This window comes from Protopterus annectens, chromosome 9.part0 (assembly GCF_019279795.1).
Source record: "Protopterus annectens isolate FY-2018-M chromosome 9.part0, PAN1.0, whole genome shotgun sequence".
Taxonomy (NCBI): Eukaryota; Metazoa; Chordata; order Ceratodontiformes; family Protopteridae; genus Protopterus; species Protopterus annectens.
This window is the reverse complement of record NC_056743.1, coordinates 1766880166-1766901413: the sequence shown is the minus strand read 5'-3', so window position 1 is coordinate 1766901413 and position 21248 is coordinate 1766880166. Positions and strand designations below refer to the sequence as shown.

Genomic DNA, 21248 nt, shown 5'->3' with positions numbered 1-21248 from the left:
AATGTGAAAGGAAGGACTTTATGTAGGCTATATACTGCCATGAATAAAAACAGACACCCCTTTCCCCAATTATTACTAGTTCTAAACTTACTGTATCTCTTAAAATATAGGATAACAGGACAAGTAGGATCAAAACAAGGAGTCCATAACAAAAGCAATGTCACATCCCTCAGCTTATATTTTAACTTTTCCGTCTCCTACAGTATTGTGACAATTATATACTTACCTTTAAGACAAAGCTGTAAAAGTGGGTACAACATCGGTCATCTCTGGTAATAAGGCGTCATGCATTATGGCAACTTGGAACTACAGATATGAGGTATAGATGTTGAAACATAACAGAAAGCCAATGAAAGAAACTCAAACTAGGAAGGATGGATGGGTTGTTAAAGAAGAGGGACTCATTCCCACAGATCTATCATTATGGTAGGATATAAAAAGTGCACACGCCCCTGTTAAAATTCCAGGTTTTTGTGAAATAAAAAAATAATAAATCATTTCAAAACTTTTACCACCTTTAATGTGACCTATAACCTGTACAATTCATTTGATAAACAAATCTGTTAGGGGGAAAAAATATAAAAAGTAAAAAAATGTACAACAAGCTGGTTGCACAAGTGTGCACACCCTTAAACTAATACTTTGTTGAAGCACCTTTTGATTTAATTACAGTATTCAGTCTTCTTGGGTAGGAGTCTGTCAGTATGGCACATCTTGACTTGGCAATATTTGCCCACTCCTCCTTGCAAAAGCACCCCAAATCTGTCAGATTGCGAGGGCATCTCTTGTGCACAGCCCTCTTCAGGTCACCCCACAGATTTTCTGTTGGATTTAGGTCTGGGCTCTGGCTGGGTCATTCCAAAACTAATTTTCTTCTGGTGAAGCCATTCGTACGTTGGTACTAGACTATCTGCCCTATGGCCTATACAAGCCTAGCCATAACAATTCCCAGGCTAGGTCTTCCCACAATATTTACATCCCCGGACCCCTGTCTAGCAGGGCGACTGACATGATCCCCGGGGTGAATTTCCTATCTCCCATCCAATCGTCAAGGTTCCTTTTTGAAGCCGGCCAAAGAGGTGCTCTGCTTGACATGTATGGGCAGTCTACTCCAGAGTCTGGGGGAGTCTCTGGGTCAGGAACCTATCCTTTTATTGATTTGGATGTATGCTTGGGGTCATTGTCATGTTGAAAGGTGAAATTCCTCTTCATCTTCAGCTTTCTAGCAGACGCCTGAAGGTTTTAGGCCAAAAATGACTGATATTTGGAACTGTTCATAATTTCCTCCACCTTGACTAAAGCCCCAGTTCCAGCTGAAGAAACGCAACCCCAGAGCATGATACTGCCACCACCATGCTTCACCCGGGGGATGGTGTTCTTTTGGTGACGTGAAGTGTTGTTTTCGTGCCAAAAGTACCTTTCGGAATTGTGGACAAAAATGTTATACCTTGGTCTCATCAGACCATAACACATTTTCCCACATGCTTTTGGGAGACTTGCTGTATTGTTTTTCAAATTTTAGCCAGGCCTGGATGTTTTTCGGTATACGAAAAGGCCTTCAGTCTTGCAACCCTACACCATAGTCCAGACATATGGAGAATACAGGAAATTGATGATACATGTAGTACACAACCCAGTACTTGTCAAAAATTCCTGCAGCTCCTTCAGTGCTGCCGTAGGTCTCTTGGTAGCCTCCCTGACCAGTTTTCATCTTGTCTTTTCATCAATTTTGGAGGGATGTCTAGTTTTTTGTAAAGTCACTGTTGTCCACTTTTTGATGACTGTCTTCACTGTGTTCCATGGTATATCCAATGTTGTGAATATTTTTTTGTACCCTTCTCCTGACTGATACCTTTCAACAATGAAATCTCTTTGATGCTTTGTAAGCTCTCTGCGAACCATGGCTTTTGCTCTAGCAGGCAATTAAGTAGATGTCAGGAAAATCCTACTAGGACAGCTGAACTTTATTTGGGGTTAATCAGAGTCTCTTTAATTGATGGCAGTTGTGTACCCAAGAAGATTGAATGCTGTAATTAAATTAAAAAGTGCTGCAACAAATTATTAGTTTAAGGGTGTTCACACTTATGCAACCAGCTTATTGTAAGTTTATTTTTATATATTTTTCCCCTACCAGACTTCTTTGTTTTTCAATTGAATTGTACATTTTATACGCCACATTAAAGGTGGGAAAAGTTTTGAAATGATTTATTGTGGTCTCATTTTTTTATATATCACAAAAACGTGGCATTTTAACAGGGGGTGTGCACACTTTTTATATCCACTGTATGTAACTTTTTTTTATCGGTCAAGAGTCCTAGGCTCTTCCAGATGGAAGGTCCTAGGCTCAAATAACTTTGAGCTCAGTGGACCCAAAAGATGCTCTAGACCTAGCTAGAAACAACTTGCAATGCTTTGCACTAAGTGCTCCAAGGACAACAAAGCAGTAACTGAAAAAGTTATGCACTTACCATAACTTGCCATCTGTGTTATCAGTGTCTGCACTCATCACCATAGGGTCTTGGATCAGACATCGGATCCAAGCCAGCAACATTCAACAGACTGATCCAAGGCTCTAGCTCCTCCCTCTCCCATGATGCCCTGCTGCCCTCTAAACCCCCAGAGAGAGTTTGCAAACATATTCCTAAAGGCTACTCCTACAAAGGTGGAAGGAAACCACTCCACCTTCCTCAAAGATCGAAACAAGGTAGAGGGAGGGAAGGTGGGAAATGGGATGAATTATGACATAGGAGAACACAGATGCCAGGTTATGGCAAGTACATAACTCTATCTGATGCATTCATCACCATAGGGTCAGAGTACCTTTTAATCTGGGAGGCCGCAACGAAGGATATGCCGGAGGACTGTGGAGCCAAAGGAAGCTCTGTTTCTAGAAATCAAATACAGTTTGTAACAAGATGTAAAGGTGTGAAGATTTGACCAAGTGGCAGCAGCACAAATGTCATCAATAGAAAGCCTTGCTACAAAGACCAAAGAAGTTGCTACAGACCTAGCAGAATGGGCCCTGACATTTCCTAAAACTTCAAGGTGGTTAAAGGTCACGGACCACAGAGATGCAGCTAGATAACCATTTAGAAATAGTGACCTTAGAAAATGAAACACCACGTCTGTTAGGGGAAAAGGCCACAAAAAGCTGTTCTGACTTAAGAAAACCTTTAGTATTATGCAAGAAGAACAGTAGCAGTCGGTGAATGTCCAAGGCATGCAGGATATACTCCTCTGTTGAATACTTGGGGAAGAACACTGGAAGCTTAATACAATGGTTTAGAGAAGACTTGGAATGGAAGCAATCTTGGGCAAGGAGGAGGGGTTGGTCCTAAGAGACTCTGCCCTTATAAAAAAGTCATGTAAAAAGGAGTAATGGTGAGAGCTTGCAGTTCTGAGACTCTCCTAGCTGATGTAATAGTCATCAGAAAGGCCATCTTCCAAGACAAACCTGAGATCGCAAGAACTAGCAGGCTCAAAGGGACTCCTAGTCAGAGGCAGCAGAACCAGTATGAGGTCCCAAGGAGTCGAAGGGTCCTTAATCAGTGGCCGAAGCAGAAAAACCCTTTTCATAAAAGCTTTACAAAGCCTAGATGAAAAGGTAGACTCAGAGCTCTCATGAAAATTGAAAATCGCCACCAACTGAAGTTAAATAGTGAAAAAACTTGCTCTCTCTTGGAAAAGGGAGGACAAGAACAAAAGTATATCTGACACTGAAGTAGAAAAGGGATCTAGATTCCTGCTCTTAGCCTAGATAGAAAACCTTTCTAGTAGAGGGTTTTTGGAAGGCCAGAATGATACTTTTAATGGGGGACGCTAGCCTGTACTGAACTGGAGAAACCATGCAGTTAGACAAAGGGTCCAAAGGTTTGGGAGAGTAAGCCCCGATGGATGGGAAATTAGACCCTGAAGGGGATCCAGTATCCATGGCAGATACTTCAGATGAGACCTGATGAAGGGGAACCAAGGTAGACTAGGCCAGAAAGTGGAAATGAGGATAAGGGATGTCCTCAGGAATTGCACTTTATGCAGAACCATGGGTATTAAGGGGACAGGAGGGTAGGTGTAAAGGAGACCCGGAGGCCAACTGTGTACTACAGCATCCCTTGTTGGTCCCCCAGAGGGGGATCAAGGCGAAATACCTGCTGCACTTGTGGTTAGCTGGGGAGCCCAAAACACTGCAGCATGGTTGACCCCAACGGACGAAAATCTGCTCTGCCACAGAAGAATTGAGAGACCACTTGTGAGGACTCAAGACAGATCTGCTGAGCCTGTCAGCCAACACTTTGGAATCCCTGGGTATGTGCATGCATGCGATGGACTTGCAGGGCAATCTTTTCTCCACAGGGACATCTATGAAACATTTGCTTCATTTCTGCATAAACAAGATTATAAAGCAGGGCAGTGCCCAACAATCACTTCATAAAAAATGCAACGGTCGCAAAAAATAAAAAATAAATAAATAAAAGTCACAGCCTAAAAGAAAAGGATAAGGGAATTAAAGGTGAGAACTATCAACTGGCTCCACACAAATCCAGAAACCCCTGAAAGGAATCAGCAAGATAAACTTAGACATTCCATTTAGAACACAACCACCTCAGTCTGCTTGCCACTTGAATTGCCCTTAGCATCCAGATCATCTGTCACAGTTCCTAAAGGGAATCCTTTACCTTGGGTCAGGTTTGTAAAAACTGGAAAAGGCCTTCAGCCAGCACAACAGAGTCCTGGGGGGTGGGCTGGAGTCCCAATAAAGAGGCAGCTTTTGGTTAGCAGAAGTTCAAGCATCAATAAGGGTGAGATTGAGAGTCTTAGGGTAGAATGCCGATAGGTTCTGACTTTTATATAGTGGAGCAGATATCCCGCTCCAGGATATGCGAGGGCAAACTGACCTTCTCATGCTTAATCAGTGGATGTTGCTATTGGGCAGACGACTCAACATTTCCAGTGAGGTCTAAAGGTATTTTGTTCTAATACAATGCATTTCCTGAAGCAGGTATGATGGCCTCCTGAGGGGCACTGCCAGAGTCCTCTGCCAAACTAGATATAAGTACCATGGAAGTGCTCAATACCCTCATACTTAATGTTTAAAGAACTAGAAAAGTACAGCACAGTTATCAAACTTCCTTGCCATTCTTAGGTGGCATGTCCAATAAGTCTGCATTGGAGAAGAATGCCCAAGAGACATCCACATTCTTGCAACAGTCCTGAGTGGCAATGCCTACTGCAGAAATGTGAATGCCTATTGGGTGTCTTTTCCCAATTCAGAGTTACTGGGCATGCCACCCAATAAAGGGAGGCGTATCTGACAGCAAGTGCAGAGGAATAAAGATATTACTTGTTAATGAGCTGCTTCCTGTACCAAATGTGCAGAGTTTGACTCTCTCCATCTAGATTTACCTATGTGAGTTTGGTGATAGAGTTTTGTGCAACTGGGAATTTGGGCTAGAATCCTTAATGGTTTCCTGGACTGCATGGCAAGTAACAGACTATGAACATCCAATCAGCAGCTCCAGTGCCCTCCACCCCCGGACAAAAAAAGTACTGCTTTATCCACACAAGGGAATAGAGTTTTCCAAGAGAGTTACTTACCCAGTTAAATGCTTGACTCAAAGTCATGGCCTAGTAGGATGGACTGCTGGACTGCCTAGTACAACATACTACGTATGTGGAAGGAAATAACTGAAGGATAGCTGGCCAAATGTCAACCTCTGTACCAGTACATGGACACAACTGTGATAAAAGTGATGCTGGCCAGCATATGGGGAAGGGTATTTGGTTCTATATGTCTGGATGGATGCAGATCTCAGCCTACCTTTGCTGATATAATGAAAGCCGGACTGAACTGTACTGTCTTCAAAATAATGATTCTGCTTATGTAATTATGCTTGTTTACGTTTGATTATTTCAGGAAACATGGCTTCTATGAAAACCACAAAAAACACTGATTCTGCTCCAGAGAAGATAAAATTCAGGGTATGCAAGCAGCTCATTCACCGAACCGTTAAGGTATGCAGTGCAGATGGCACAACTGTGTACTACTTGTTCCCTCTTCAGTAGATATTCCTCCTGTTTCCAGGATGTTCAAAATATATAAGGCCAGGGAGGCGTTCGCGCCATCACGTCAGGCTAGGGAGGCGTTCACACAATCACGTCAGGCCAGGGATGAATTTGTTCATACTTAATCATTCAGGCTCTTCCTGAAAGATGTGAGGTTATCACGGTGTACAACATGCAAGGACAATGTGTTTGAGGGACAAATGTATGTGCTGGTACAGGTTTACAGCTTTAAAGTTTAAGAGTTTGTAGAGATGCATGTTTTACAGAGATGCAAGAGATCCAGCAAGGTTGCATCTTTGATGGCATGAAATGCATACATAGCTCTCTTGGTAGAAGCCTGAGAGAGACAGAATATAAGGCTAGGGCTTAAACTCCTTGGTTATCAAGACAGGCTTGAAGACCAATAGTATTTTTTGGATAGGAACTTGCTTTCAGCAGTGTCGCATAACTTTATATGCGGTTTTCTTCCATCCATCTCAACCTGCGGGTTATTTCAGGGTTGGCATTACAGACCTTGGCTCCAAAGCTCGAGCTCCTCTCCCATAATGCATGGCACTACCTAATCTTCTCAGACTGAGTTTGCACCTCCTGCACTGGGCCCCACTACAATGTATTAAACAAAACATTAGACAGGCCTGATGAGGTCTGTCAAAAGAAGACTTCAGGAAGGTCCACAAGGTTCTCTAGAAGCAGTAAAACCACAAAATGTCAATTTGGAAGGGAAGTGAAGCTAGGAATGTTGAACTGGATTAAAGAACACGACGCAGCTTCTGTATGTACTTTCTCATCCAATGTAGTCTTTTGCTTCTGCCTTAAGTGATGGGACAGAATTCCTAGGCAAGCTGACCTGGGAGGTACTATGGAAAGACATTCTTGAGGATGGTGGAGTCAAACACTTACCCAAAGATGCATAACTAATTAAAGCTGCAGAAACAGCCAATGCTCTCGTAGAGTGCAGCCTTGGGTTTGAATAGTAAGGGCAAGCCATTGACATTATATACATGAGATATACAGTCAGTAAGCCATACAGACAAGCTGACCTTAGACATTCCCACTCTCAGTTCAGTTTTAGAAAAGGAGACGCAAAGCTGGCCAGCCCTCCTGATGTTCTGTTATATATAAATAAAACATTAACTGTCTATGCAAATCAAGACAGTGAAGAATGTATTCCCATTTAGCAAACTTTGGAAAATACTGGCAAATGAATAGACTATTTTAAGAGGCCACCTTATGTAAACAGGCTGGATTAGTTCAAAAGGTTAGACAAGAAAGTTTGCTTGACAAAACCTGAAGTTCAGACACTTGTTGAAATCTAATGTTGTGAAGGTAGAATGAAAATTCCACCAGATCAACAAACTCTTAAAGACAGTAATGCAGGGACCTACTAAAGGAAGACAACTTGCATACCCAAGTCAGAGAAGGTAGCAGATTCCAAAAGGCTAGCTCAAGAAATCTAAAAGAAATCTGCCAGATATCTCCAATCGCATCTTCATAACCACCGGCAGCCTCTCTCCTGATAACTTGAGTTTTCAGCAAGTCTTTCAGGAAGGCAGGACCTGGACTGTGCAGTAGTCAGTAGGTGACAATAAGAGGCAAGTCGGTTGTGGGTCTTGGCTCATTACTTGGTCACCACATGAAAACAAAGGAGGTTGTAAAAACTGTACAAAATATTTACAAATAAGATCAATGTGGCACAATGAAGAGTGGTGCAATCCTAAAGCCTGAGCTTTCCAAACAGCAGAAAGAAGTGCAAACACTGCTGACACCAAAGTGCAGCTGGTGTATAAATACTGACAAGTGTTGAATCCATTAACAGAATCAGCAAGTTCAAGTTCTGGCATGGGTGCCTTGGCTAACAGTAGAACAATGCAATTTTGAAGAATATGCACTTTGTTTAGGTAATGATTAAATAAAACATATAAAAATATTATGACAAACTTTCCTTCTGCTGCTCTTCTTTACTAAAGGGACTTGTGTGAGAAAAAGAGCATCTTTGTTCTGCTTCATTTAGTAAAAGTAAGTACACTATCTATAACAATTATGCAGAATACTGTGAAAATTTGTTCCTCATAAATTAATAGTAATAACTGACGTGCATCTACATCAACTCTGCATAATTATCCCAGGTTACCTTTGAAGACACTAACAATACAAAAGGCAATAGTTCACAATACTCACCCATCACACAACCACAATCCAGTGCTTGCTCACTTATTTAAAAAGATAAAACTAACCATTTAACTTACTCGTTTGTTGTAAGTTCATAACACTGGCTGTAGAGGTAGGCAAATTCTCCACTGGGTCCAAAATCAAATGTAATCTCGTTCTCCAGGTCCCTGCGAGGTAAAAAAAATGCATGAAAAAATAAGATGTCTGTGGTGCAAATTAAAATAATACAGATTTCAAATAGCTGTGTTAAAAAAAAATTTAAGAATATACTGTCAAGTACTACAAGTGTGTGTACAGTCACACAATATACAGCATGCCACTTTATTGTACAGTAATTAACTCAAGCAGTTATTTTAAAGTTACTTATTAATCATTTTTAAAAGTAAAGTAGCAAACTGATCAAATAACTGACATGTCTTTCAAACCACTTTATTCACACAGCAAGGAAGAGGCTTACATGTAATAAATGTATACATGATTATAAACACACGAGGATTACTTGCATACTATGACAGCAGCCTTGCAATAACAGTCTGCAAAGTGGTAATGTAGTGACACCTAGAGGCAGCGATGCAGAATGGACAAACTTGGACAACTGGGTAGGAACAGGAAACTTATCCCTGGTTTGGCACCTATGTCTCCAGTGGAGGCCCCAACTTGTAAATGTTTCACCTCCCAAGCCTCTGCTTACACTTATCAAGGATATCAGAACTTGTCAGAGATTTGGAATGCATGGCTAGGCTTAAAAAGGCCCTTGTGGTCATTAGTAAATACCCATGAATGGCAGGTTTTCCTTGGCTGGCTGAGCTGCTTAGCACTACAAAGACCCATCAATGCACAGCATTCTTCCATGCTCTAAACTCACTACAAGGCATGAAGTAAATGCAGAACCCTGGGTTGGTTCCTGACATCTGGGAACAGTGCAGGACTATGCTAACGGCTTTTGATCTAACTAGAGTCTGTTACAGAAGTAAAGCACGCAGCATCCATCAAAGCAATCAAACAGCTCATCAGGGAACTGAGTTAAAAATGATCCATCTGCATGCTGCAAGCACTGCTGCAGTCACAGTGCCTGCACTGAAAACCTGTCTGGACCAATGGAAGCAGCTTATATGTTAGAGATGCTGCTTAAGCACATAGGACACTTTCTCCTTAGACAGAAATAGAAGTTATGTAGTTAATATAACTTGGCATCTGTGTTGCCCAATTTCATTATGCATCACAAACAAGCTTCGGAAGTGTCCTCGGATCTGACTTGGCCATTTCTTCCAGACATATGATCCAAGCCTCAAACTCCTCCCTCTCCCATAATACCTCACTCCTCTTCAAACCCAGAGTCTGCTGCCCCTTCAAAAAGATGGTCATGACAACAGCACTGGACAGACAAAGAAGCAACCAGTGGGTTCCTTATCCTCTATATCGCTCCCAGCTGCAAAAAGAAGGGGGACGAAAGGTGGGATGTGATGCATAATGAAACTGGACAACATAGATGCCAAGTTATGGTAAGTACATAACTTCTAATCTGATGTTGTCCATTTCATTATGCTTCACGAATGGGTCATAGTCCCCACCTACATAAACCTGCCTGATCACCATGGAGCCAAACATTGCTCTGTTTCTGGAAATAATTACCAACTTATAAAACGTATAGTGAGATACAAAGGTATGAACTGTGGACCAAGTAGCTGCAGCACAAACTTCATCAATAGGAGTCTTTGCAAAGAAAACAGATAAAATACCTGGTAGAATGAGCTCTAACTGGAAGGGAAGTTGCCTGCCTTGTTGAGAGTGAACTGTAGAAGTACAATCTGTAATCCATTTGGCTAAAGTGATCTTGGATACAGTCTGACCTAACCTATTTGGAGAAAAGGCAATGAACAACTGTTCAGATTTCCTGTGAGATCTAGTCCTGTGTAAATAAAAATACAACTGTGTACAGTCAATGAATTCAGCATATATTTGCCTTTATTGGAGTAATTAGGGAAGAATACAGGCAAGTGAATAGTCTAGTTAATATTTGTCTAAGAGGCGACCTTTGTTCATAGGTAGGTACTAGGCTATTTGGCCCTACGGCTTATATAAACCTAGCCAAAATATTTTCCTGTGCGCCTGTCGAGCAGAGCCACAGAAGTGATCCCTGGGGTGAATTTCCCATCTCCCATCCAATCAAGATTTTTCTTGAAGAGTGCTAAAGAGGAACTTTGTTTGATATAGACAGGTAGTTTTTGTTCCAGAGTATGTGTATGTGTATATATATATATACATATATATATATATATATATATATATATATATATATATATATATTGAGAAGACAGAGCTTGTAATTCTGACACTCCTCTAGCTGAAGTAATGGTCACTAGGAAAGCAGTCCTCCAGGACAAAAATTTTAAATCACATGAGCTAGCAGGTCCAAAGGATTTCTTTCATCAGTGGTCTGAGATGAAAAACTCCTTTCACAAAAACCCTACATAGTTTTAGAAGTGGAAATAGTGGAGGGAAAATCATCACCCTTCCCTACATAGCAATTCATGATAGCCACAAGCTGCAACTTTATAGTGGAAAAACTATAAACTGAGTAGGAAAGAGAAAAAGCTAACAATAATACAAAAATAAATGGAAAATTCACTTAACTGACTGGAGACTCGGAATCACATCTGTGATGGAAGACAGCAAATGACATCTGAGAGTTTGAAGAGGAGTGGGACATTATGGGAGAGGGAAGAGTTTGAGGCTCAGATTGTATGTCTGGAATAAATTGTAGAGTTGGATCCGAAGACCCATTCATGATGCAAAATGAAATGGGCATCAGATCAACACAAGTGCAATCAGTACTATACTGACCCTTGAATGCAATGGGCAGTACACGTTTGACTCATGATAGAAGAGACTGCTGTGGCCAAATAAGCAACCAAACTACACACAGAACACACTGCTTGCATGTAACACTACAGTCTACTTAAACACATCTTCAGAACTACAAGAGGGCAAAAACAACATAGTACAGGCAGGCACCAGAAGGTGGCATACAGGTGAAATTAATAGTGAAACAATGTACTCTAGATGCATGCTGGGAAGCTAAAGTACTACCAAAGCTTGCAGATGATTCCATAGTAATGCTTTGTCATGGGCCAATCATTAATGCATCAAAAATGTCTGACTGTTGCACAACATTTGTGATAGGGTAGATGAAGGTCAGAAATGTTACATTCTCTGATGTTCAGCAGCCCTGAAGCTGATAATAGAGAAAGAACATACAGGGAGCACAGCCCTATGTGTGGGAGATAAAGTCTACCCACCCCTCAAAATATCCCCTTGCTATGATCTGTTTTTTGGAAGGAGGAATTTTCTTGTGTGTGAGGAGGCATCAGTGAAGTTTCATGAACTGTATTTCAATTAAAAGTCACATTTTGTTAGAGGACCACCTCTTTCATTTAGTTTAGAAAAAAGGGGTCAGTGTTGATGTAGAAGATTAAAGGCAGACCAAATGATGAATCACAACAGCTGAGGTGTCCATAAAAAATCCACATAAGTGACCCACTTCAAATTTTTGATGGACATGTAAGAATGAAAGTAAAAAAAAAAAAGGCAGTAAGTAAAGGGAAACGGAGGCATTATGATGCATCTTGACAGAATGATTTCCTTCTTTGCCCTTTACTGTTTGCTCTCAGTAGACAGATCAGTGTGAAGTATGGAGGGGAGAAAATGAAAAATGCTGTAAGGATTTTTTTCTTCTGTCTTTTTCTTTCTTGTTTGACAGTCTCCTTTCATACTCACTTGCCAGATAAAGCACTGCAAAAAACTGCACATTCTGAACACTGTCAGAAATGAATCAAAACCTATTTGGCTCTAAATCACTTATTTCTCTTGTCTCAGCTCCAAGGCACAGCTGCTACCTGGGTTTCAAGCCACCTCCGCACTGCTTCTCATTAGAGATTCTTTTTGGTGCAGGTAAAGGCCCCTGCATGCTAGTGTGTGTGCACATTTGTGAATACAGGAAAGAATTTCAGCAACAGCGTATTACCTGATCGAATCTTCCATCTCTCTCAGTGATCTTTCAGCTGCTTCAAATGCTGAGCGGGCCCTATTGGCAGCTAGAAAGAAACAGATATATATGTAATTTTTTTAATTAAATCCAAAATGGTGGAGAAAACAGTTCATCAAAAAGAAAAGCACAGCTATTAGAATCATGAGTTGATCTGTTCAAGACACTCCCTTAACCTTGAAACAAAGCACACACTTTGTGCAACTGCATTATCTCCTTGTGCTAGATCAATTTCCTTGTCCTCAAGTCATAAATTAGTAACCCCACCTTTACGTTGTCAGTGAGGTTCTAAACAGGAATAAATGTTCAAAGGCTTGCAGCATTATCAGTACGTTTCAAAAAATCCAATAATAAAGTTATTGAAATGTTCATCTGCATATTTTGGGATCAAAAATGTTGCCAATATCTTACTCTGCATTGTAAACATAATGTAGATATCTGCATGTTCAAAATGGTTTTACTGGTTCTTTTGATTTTTCAATGAAAGTTTTCACAACTTTGCTTACATATGTAACGTGCACACACAGGCAGATTCAGGTGTTTGTTTTACGTAAAACGCTCTTGAGATTAAACTAGCACCCCTAGCAATTGATCCCTATTGCAGCATATCGGGCTAAACTTAAAAATAAATAAATAAATAAATAAATAAATGTTATTGCAAACCACATTTGTTTACGGTTTGCAGTTACTACTGCATGTAAACCCTCCACCAAAAGTACAGTTGTGTACACTTACCATAAATGTAGATGTTAAGAGTGTATTCACTGTTGCAGTCATTACATTTGGGTAATCTGCTGGCAGGTTGCCCTCAGTCAGCCTGATTAACAAAGTCTTGGGTCCTGCATCGGTTGCTGCTGCCCCTTCTTCCATGACGTCAGGTCGTCAGGGGTATAAAACATGCAGCTGACCCCATTACATCAGTTTTTCTTGCCCCAGATGTCAGGTGCTCCTCAAATGGGGAGCAAAAAAAAAAAACTTTTATATAAAATTAAAAAAAAAAAAAAAAAATTACCTCCAAACAAAAGCAAATACACCAAAAAGGCTTTTGAACATAGTAAAAAGAAAGAAGAGGTATAGTAAGAGAAAAATGGGGTTGGAGGGAGGGTAACCAGGACTGCAACAGTGAATACACTCTAACATCTACATTTATGGTAAGTGTACACAACTGTACTATGTTCATCGTGTTTCACTGTTGCAGTCATTACATTTGGGTAGAATCCCAAAGCTATGGTTGGGAGAATGGATTTATACAGCATTAGGACCAGCTATAAGGCCCTGCAGGACAGTCGCAAAGCCAGCTCTGGATTTAGAGAAGAAAGGTAAATGGTAATGTTTAAAAGTATGAACTGAGCTCCAGGTAGCAGCTTCTAGAATGTCTCTGGTAGGTAACACCTCTTAGAAAGGCTGCAGAAGTAGATGCAGCCCTGGTGGAATGAGATCCGATCCCCTTGGGGATAGTTTTACCATGGTGCATATAGCAGAAACTAATACAGTGGCTTATCCATTTGGAAATAGTCTGCTTTGAAATAGCCATTCCCTCTGCCCCTGCAGCAAATGCGACCAGTAGTTGTTCACACTTTCTTAGAGATTTGTCCTCTAAGTAAAATCTAAGTTGTTTGTGTACATCCAATGAATGCAGAATCCACTCCCTCTTGTTCTGTGGATTGGGAAAGAAAGTTGGCAAATGAACGGTCTGATTAAGAGCCACACTGGATACCATCTTAGGCATGAAGGATGGATTTGTCCTGAGAGAAACCCTGTCCGCATGAAAAATAATGAAAGGTTCCACTGCCATAAGAACCTGTAATTCAGAAATCCTTCTACCTGAAGTGACTGCTAAAAGGAAATCTGTTTTCCAGGAGAGAAATTTTAAGTCTGCAGTAGCAGCTGGCTCGAAAGGAGGGAGAGTGAGTTTTTCCAATACAAAATTGAGGTCCCAGGCAGGGGTTGGAACTCTTCTGGGTGGCCTTAAGTTTTTGGCCCCTTTGAGATACTGCTTTAGCAGTGGATGAGAGAAGAGGGGAGGTTCTGTGTTGTAATGGGCTGAAATGGCTGAGGCACGGATTTTTATGGAAGAAAAGGACAGCCCCTTGTGAGGCATCTCAGTTAACTATTGTAAAATCTGAGGAATATTGGGCGCTGCTGTGCTTATTCCTTGTGATTGATTCCAGGCACAGAATCTTTTCCATTTGTCAGCATAAGATTTTCTAGTACTAGGCCTTCTCGCCTCCAAAAGGACATCCATCACAGGTTTGCTGTGGGATGCTAAGGGTGAAGTTAGGTGATTAGCCACACTGCAAGATTCAAAGTTTGGAGATGAGTGTGCAGAATTTGGTTGTTCTGCTGAGACAGTAAGTCAGGTGTCTGAGGCAGGTGCCACAGCAGAGGGTGTGTGACACATTGCACTGGAGTGGGTACCAGTGTTGGCAAGGCCAATCCGGAGCAATAAGAATCATTTCTGGTTTGTCCTCTGACTTTTAGTAGAACTTTGGAGAGCAGAGGCAGAGGGGGAAAAGCATAAACTGATAGGTTTTTCCAGCTGAATGATAGGGCATTAACTTTCCAGGCTCTTTTGTGATGAGTCCTTGTGCAGAATTTGTCCAACTGATAGTTCTGAGGTGAGGCAAAAAGATCTATGTCTGGACTCCCCCATTTGCGTGTCAACATGTTGAAAATCAGTGATTCCAGTTTCCATTCGTGTGGGTCCATGAGATTTCTGCTTAGTTCGCCTGTCACAGTATTCAGCTTTCCAGGCAGGAATTGAGCTTGTAGTTGTATTTGGTAGGTCAAGGCCGTGTTCCACAATGCCATGGCTAGTCTGCAAAGGGGGTAGGAGTGTGTACCACCCTGCTTGTTTATGTACCACATAACTGCGGTGTTGTCTGTCTTTATCATTAATTGTCCTGGATGAAGGTAGTCCTTTGAAGGCTGTCAGTGCATTCTGTACAGCTAGCATCTCTTTCTGATTGATATGAAGGTGCATTTGATTTTGGGCTACATTTGCCCTGAATGCCCTTCCCTGCCAGATGACCCCCCCCCCCCCAAGCATAGTATGATGCGTCAGTAGTTAGGGTTTGGGCAGCAGGGGGTGGAGTGAATGGCAGTCCCTTGTTTTGGTGGCAGGCCTCTGCCCACCATAAGAACTTTAGTTGCAGGCAAGGTATGATAGGAATAATTGTTTCCAGGCTGTGACAATGTTGACTCCATAAACTTTTTAAGTACCACTGAAGTTTTACTGAAGTTTCCTCATATGCAGTTTTGCATATGGAATTAGAAGAATGCAGGAGGCCATGAACCCCAAGGCTTGCAGAATTTGTCTTGCAGACAGCAGGGTTTTTGTGGCCACCTGTTTGAAGCTACCAAATGAATTTGCTTTTCTGGTGTAAGGTAAGCCTTCTGGGCAGTTGTATTCCAGAATTGCACATAGGAATGTAATTTTTTAAGAGGGTACCAGTTGTGATTTCTTTTTGTTTATGGTGTACCACAAACATGTTGGAACCCTTTTTACAAACGCCAGATGTTTTACAAGAATGTCCTTGTTTTCTGCCTGAATTAGACAATCGTCCAGGTATGGATATATTTGAATATTTCTTTGCCTGCAAAATGCAATTACTGGAGCCAGGCACTTTGTGAAAACCCTGGGCGCAGTAGATAAGCAAAAGGGCAGTGCAGAGAACTGGTAATGCAAGTAGCCTGCTTTGAAGCAGAGGTATCTTCTGCAAGATTCCCTGATTGGAATATGCAGGTAAGCCTCTTAAGTCTAGAGTTACCAACCAGGCAGAAGTTACCAACTTCTTAGGAAGTAACTGTTGAAAAGTCAGCATCAAATTTTGGAATGTCCAGAAAAGTGTTTAGAGTAGATAAGGACAGAACTGGATGCCATGATTTGTCTTTTCTGGGCACCAGGAAAAGTCTTGAATAGAAACCTTGGCCCTTTTCCTCTTCTGGTACTGGTTGAATAGCCTCCATGTTCATGAGGGATAGTACTTACTTCTGTGCCTCTGCCCACGGATTTGGATGCAGGTCTGGCCATCCGTTTGGGATTGGCAACGTGTGGAAATTAAATCTGTATCCCTGGGATACTATATTTAAAACCCATTTGTCCTGGGTTATAAGTTGCCAGTTTCTTGCATGAAGTGCCTGTTTTCCTCCCAAAGGGGAGGCTAAAAGGTAAGTGTAAAGGGAAGTCATTGAGACTGTTTACCATAGGGAGGTGCCTTATTTCCAGATTTGGAGGAGGAGATACCCCATTGTTTTGTTCTAAAAGTCCCTTGTGACTGAAACCTGGAGCCTTTGGAATGCCTGGGTTTGACTTGAGTGGCTCTCGAAGAAACTGGAAAGGACCAGTTCTTAGTAGGCCAGTGCCTACTAAATTTTGGAGGTGCACTTGTAAGAAATCTTTCACAGTTTGCATAGATTTAGCTTTATCTTCCATCTTTTTAAAACTTCTTCAGCCTTATTACCAAAGAGACGGTCCTGTTGTAAAGGAGCATCCAACAATTTTGCTTTAACATGATCAGGCAGGGTTTGCTCTTTGAGCCAAGCATGCCTTCTTAGCACAGACCCAGTTACAGCAGCCCTGCAAGAGGCCTCCAAAGAATCAAAACCACATTGCAAAGTATGTTTTCCAACTTGTTCAGCTGAATGCAATAAATCCTGTAAATCTTTATTTTACAGACAGTCAGAAATTATTTAGAAGTTATGTACTCACCATAACGTTCCATCTGAGTAGGTATCTTCATTTGTCTGCAACCTTTGGGATACGGATCCGATCTCGGATCCGAGCCGGCAACTTCTACCACAGCATATATCCGAGCTCCTAGCTCCTCCCTTTACCCATAATCCCCTGCCAACCCTGACTGACTTCAGATCAAGTTTGCCCCATATAACAACTTGCTAGTGTGTCCCAGAAGGGACTCATGTAAGACAACTCCTACTTAGAATCATATTGGTCAGGGGGATGGTGGGTGGGATGGTTGCAGACAAATGAAGATACCTACTCAGATGGAACGTTATGGTGAGGACATAACTTCTAAATCTGAAGTAGGCACTTCATTTGTCAGCAACCTTTGGGACAGAGTCCCCAGCTACCTGAATCTTGGGTGGCCTTCATGGAAGGATATTCCGGAGCACTGCAGAGCCAAAGGACGCCCTATCTCTGGAGACAACATCCAGTTTGTAATGGCTGATAAAGGTATGGGATGATGCCAAAGTGGCTGCGGAACAAATATCATCCAAGGGAACCCTAGATCTAAAAGCAGCCAATGTAGCAACAGCCCTAGTAGAATGAGCGCGGACTCCCTGATGTGCAGGCCTTCCCGAACTCTGATATGCTAACAGAATACAACTAGCTATCCATCGTGACAGGGTAACTTTAGAAACCAACTTGCCTAGGTTGGTTTTGGCAAAGGAGACAAACAACTGGTCGGATTGTCTATGACCAGCCGTTCAATGAATATAAAAGCGCAGTTGTCTGTGCACGTTCAAAGAATGCAGCTTATATTCTCCTTTGTTCTGATAGTTGGGGAAGAACACGGGAAGATTAATAGATTGATTAATGTTTGCTTCAGAAGGCACCTTAGGCAGAAAAGATGGATTGATCCTGAGGTAAACTCTATCCTGATGGAAGGTCAAATACGGTGGTTTGACACAGAGAGCCTGAAGTTCAGAACTCTTTTAGCCGAAGTAATGGCCACCAGAAAGGCCGTTTTCCAAGAGAGGTATTTGAGATCAACCGTGGCCACCGGCTCGAAAGGGGGGCTTGTCAAGGCCTGTAGAACTAAAGATAAATCCCATGGGGGTACTACGTTCTTGACAGGAGGTCTGAGGAGGAAGGTACCCTTAAGGAAAGCTTTACAGAGCTTGGAGTTAATAAGAGGGCCAGACTCATGCCCTACATGATAGTGCGAAATCACTGCTAGTTGCACCTTGACTGTAGAACAGCTAACCCCCTGATGAAAAATGGTAGTCAGAAAAATCCAAAACCGATGTTAAAGGTGCTGTAAAAGGATCTAAATGACGGTGCTCAGCCCAGACGGAAAAGCGTTTCCACTTACTCCGATAGACCTTTCTGGTGGATGGCTTGTGTGCTGCTACTAGAATGGCTTTGACTGGTGAGGAGATTCCGGGAGTCCTTATCAAGAGTGGAACTGGAGCAACCAAGCAGTCAGCTTGAGGTTGACCAGGTTAGGGGTCGGAAGACCCAGGGGGTGAGTAATGAGATCCGGAAGAGGATCCAAAATCCAGGGCGGATGAATCAGGTGAGACCATAGGTACGGGAACCACGTCTGACGAGGCCAGAATGGGGCAATGAGGATCATCTTGCTCCCCAACCGACTGGCTTTCTGTAAAAGTTTTAGCATCAGGGGCAGTGGAGGGTAAGCGTAAAGAAGACCGGGAGGCCAAGCATGTACTACAGAGTCTCTCGGGGACTCCCCCAGAAGGGGGATTAGGATGAAGTAACGGTTGCATTTGGTATTTGAGGGAGAGGCAAAAAGATCACAACCGGGTTGCCCCCATTGGGCAAATATTCGCTCTGCTACTAGAGGATTGAGAGACCATTCGTATGGAGTCAGGATTGTACGACTGAGCCTGTCTGCTAGGATGTTGGACCATCCCGGAATGTGCGTTGCAATGAGAAAGCGGTTGGTGGATATTGCCCATTCCCACACTCTCATGGCCTCGTGACAAAGAGGATAAGACCTGGTTCCCCCCTGTTTGTTGATGTACCAGACCACTGACATGTTGTCCGTATGTACCGCAATCGTCCCACTCGGAAGAAGGTCGTGAAGTGCCTGCAACATCAAAAGCACCGCCCTCATCTCTAGGACAGTGATATGCAAGGAGGTCTCTATGTCGTTCCACGTGCCTTGGACCGTTCCGCCTGAATAATGCCCCCCCACCCCAGGCGAGAAGCGTCCGTGGTCACTGTGGTGATGGGAGGAGGCATCGAGAATGGACATCCCGTGTGGAGGCTCGGGGACTGGAGCCACTACACAAGCGACCTTCTGCAAGACCTGTTTAGGGGAATGGGATGGTACAGAGGGTTGCGAGACAGGGACCATTGCACCTGAAGGGTCCACGGCAGGGCTCTCATTCAGACGGGCCAAGGGCAGCAGAGAAATTGCTGCCGCCATGGACCCTAGAGCCCTCAGGACCAATTCCGCAGGTGGAGCTTGAAGTTGGAGGATGGCCTGTACATGCAACCTCAGGTTCTGAAGCCGATCTGGAGTCAGAAAAGCAAGCATTAGTTTGGAATCCAGTCTCGCCCCTATGAAATCTATTACCTGTGGGGGAGCCAGAAAGGACTTGGCCATGTTGACTGTCAATCCTAGACGTGGAGCAAGATTGAGGAAGTAATCCCTGCATGAACAGAGCAGATGCCTTGTAGGGGCGGTAAGGAGCCAGTCATCCAGGTACGGAAAGACCTGAATTCCCTGGAGTCTCAGGTGGGCCGCTATTGCCGCTAAGACTTTGGTGAACACTCTGGGGGCTGAGGTGAGACCGAAGGGGAGGGCCCTGAATGGAAAATGACTGGCTCCCAGCCGGAAGCGGAGAAACCTCCTGGAGTGTCTGTCCACTAGAATGTGATAGTACGCATCCTTGAGGTCTATCGAGCACATCCAATCGTTCTCCCGTAACAGGGGGAGAATAGATTGTAGCGTGACCATCTGGAACTTTTCTTTGGGTACTGCCAGGTTCAAGAGAGTGAGGTCGAGGATGGGCCTCAAGTCCCCTGTCTTTTTTGGCACCAGAAAGAACCTGGAATAAAACCCTGATCCGAGCTGATCTGGGGGGACGGGTTGGATGGCTCTTTTTTGTAAAAGCTGCTGAATTTCTGTAGCAGCTGCCTCCCTCTGACTGGGTGGTACGTCGGGGAGGCTTCTAGTTTTGGGGGTTACAATAAAGGGAATTTGGTAACCTCTGGATATGATGCGAAGCACCCAGCGATCTGTTATGGACCCCCACATTGCTAGGTGCCTCGAAACCCCCCCCCCGACTGCCTCCAGAGTGGAGCAGCCGGGCAACCCCTCAGGGGTTCTGCGTGGGCCTTTCAGAGAAGGGTTCTCTGGACCCAAAATTCCTGGGACCCCCTCTGCCTCTAGGGCAGCATCCTTCCTGTCCTCCTCTGCCACGAGAGGACTGGTTATCCGGAGCAGACTGGAATTGATGTGATTTCCGGAACCACATCTTCTTCTGACCCTTTTAGTTCTTGGAAAAGGACCTCTGGGGAGCAGAGAAGCGGACTCCGACGGCAGACAATGTCTTCCCGTCTTTCTCGCTCTGGACTAAAGTGTCGCGAACGGTTTCGCCAAACAGAGCAGAACCATCAAAGGGGGCATTCGCGAATGACGCCTTAAAGGGTTCCGAGAAGTCACAATGTCGGAGCCAGGCTTGTCGCCTCATGACCTGGCCGACTCCGCCAGCTCTAGCGGCTCCCTCAGTGGCGTGATACAAAAGCCGCATAGAGGTGTTAGAAATGGACCGTAGAAAGGACATTCGGGAGGAGTACAGTTGTTTGTCCCCTTCCGACATGGACTCTGGGGGGAGGCAGCGTATTCTTTTATTAGATCCCGCTGCATCAGGATGACGTGTACAATATAGTTCAGTGCCCTCATCGAGAAGGATGCTGAAATGAAGGCCCGCTTCCCAAGGCGGTCCATCGCACGAGGCTCCTTGCTTGGTGGATGGACCGTGGGGCTCTCCTGAGCCAACTCTCTCTTGGTGAACGCCGCCACCAACATGACTTCCACAGGGGGACCTCTGCTCCAATGGGTTCTCTCTGTGGGGGCACTCAAGATCCTGTCTGGATGCTTGGGGACTGGCTCTACAGTGTCCGGCTCCCTCCAAGCCCTGGTGGCAATAAGGTCCACCAGGGGGTCGGGGACACCCAAGAGGTAGACGGCCCTGCTTCGAACGCCTCTAGGAATACGGACTCATCGGAAGAAGACTTGGGGGCAGACCAACCTCCCCT

At 43.5% G+C, this 21248-nt stretch overlaps 1 protein-coding gene across 4 annotated transcripts in view; it reads right to left on the bottom strand.

The window, feature by feature from the left end:
• The window catches only part of PRKCSH (protein kinase C substrate 80K-H), a 1389498-nt gene that overhangs the window by 141210 nt on the left and 1227040 nt on the right, over positions 1-21248 (bottom strand). For all 4 annotated transcript variants that reach the window (XM_044084622.1, XM_044084620.1, XM_044084623.1 and 1 more), the window contains 2 exons: positions 12254-12323; positions 8307-8396 (listed from right to left, as the gene is read on the bottom strand). In XM_044084622.1, coding sequence (XP_043940557.1) covers positions 8307-8396; positions 12254-12323 — 160 coding nt within the window. The remainder of the gene's footprint in view (positions 1-8306; positions 8397-12253; positions 12324-21248) is intronic.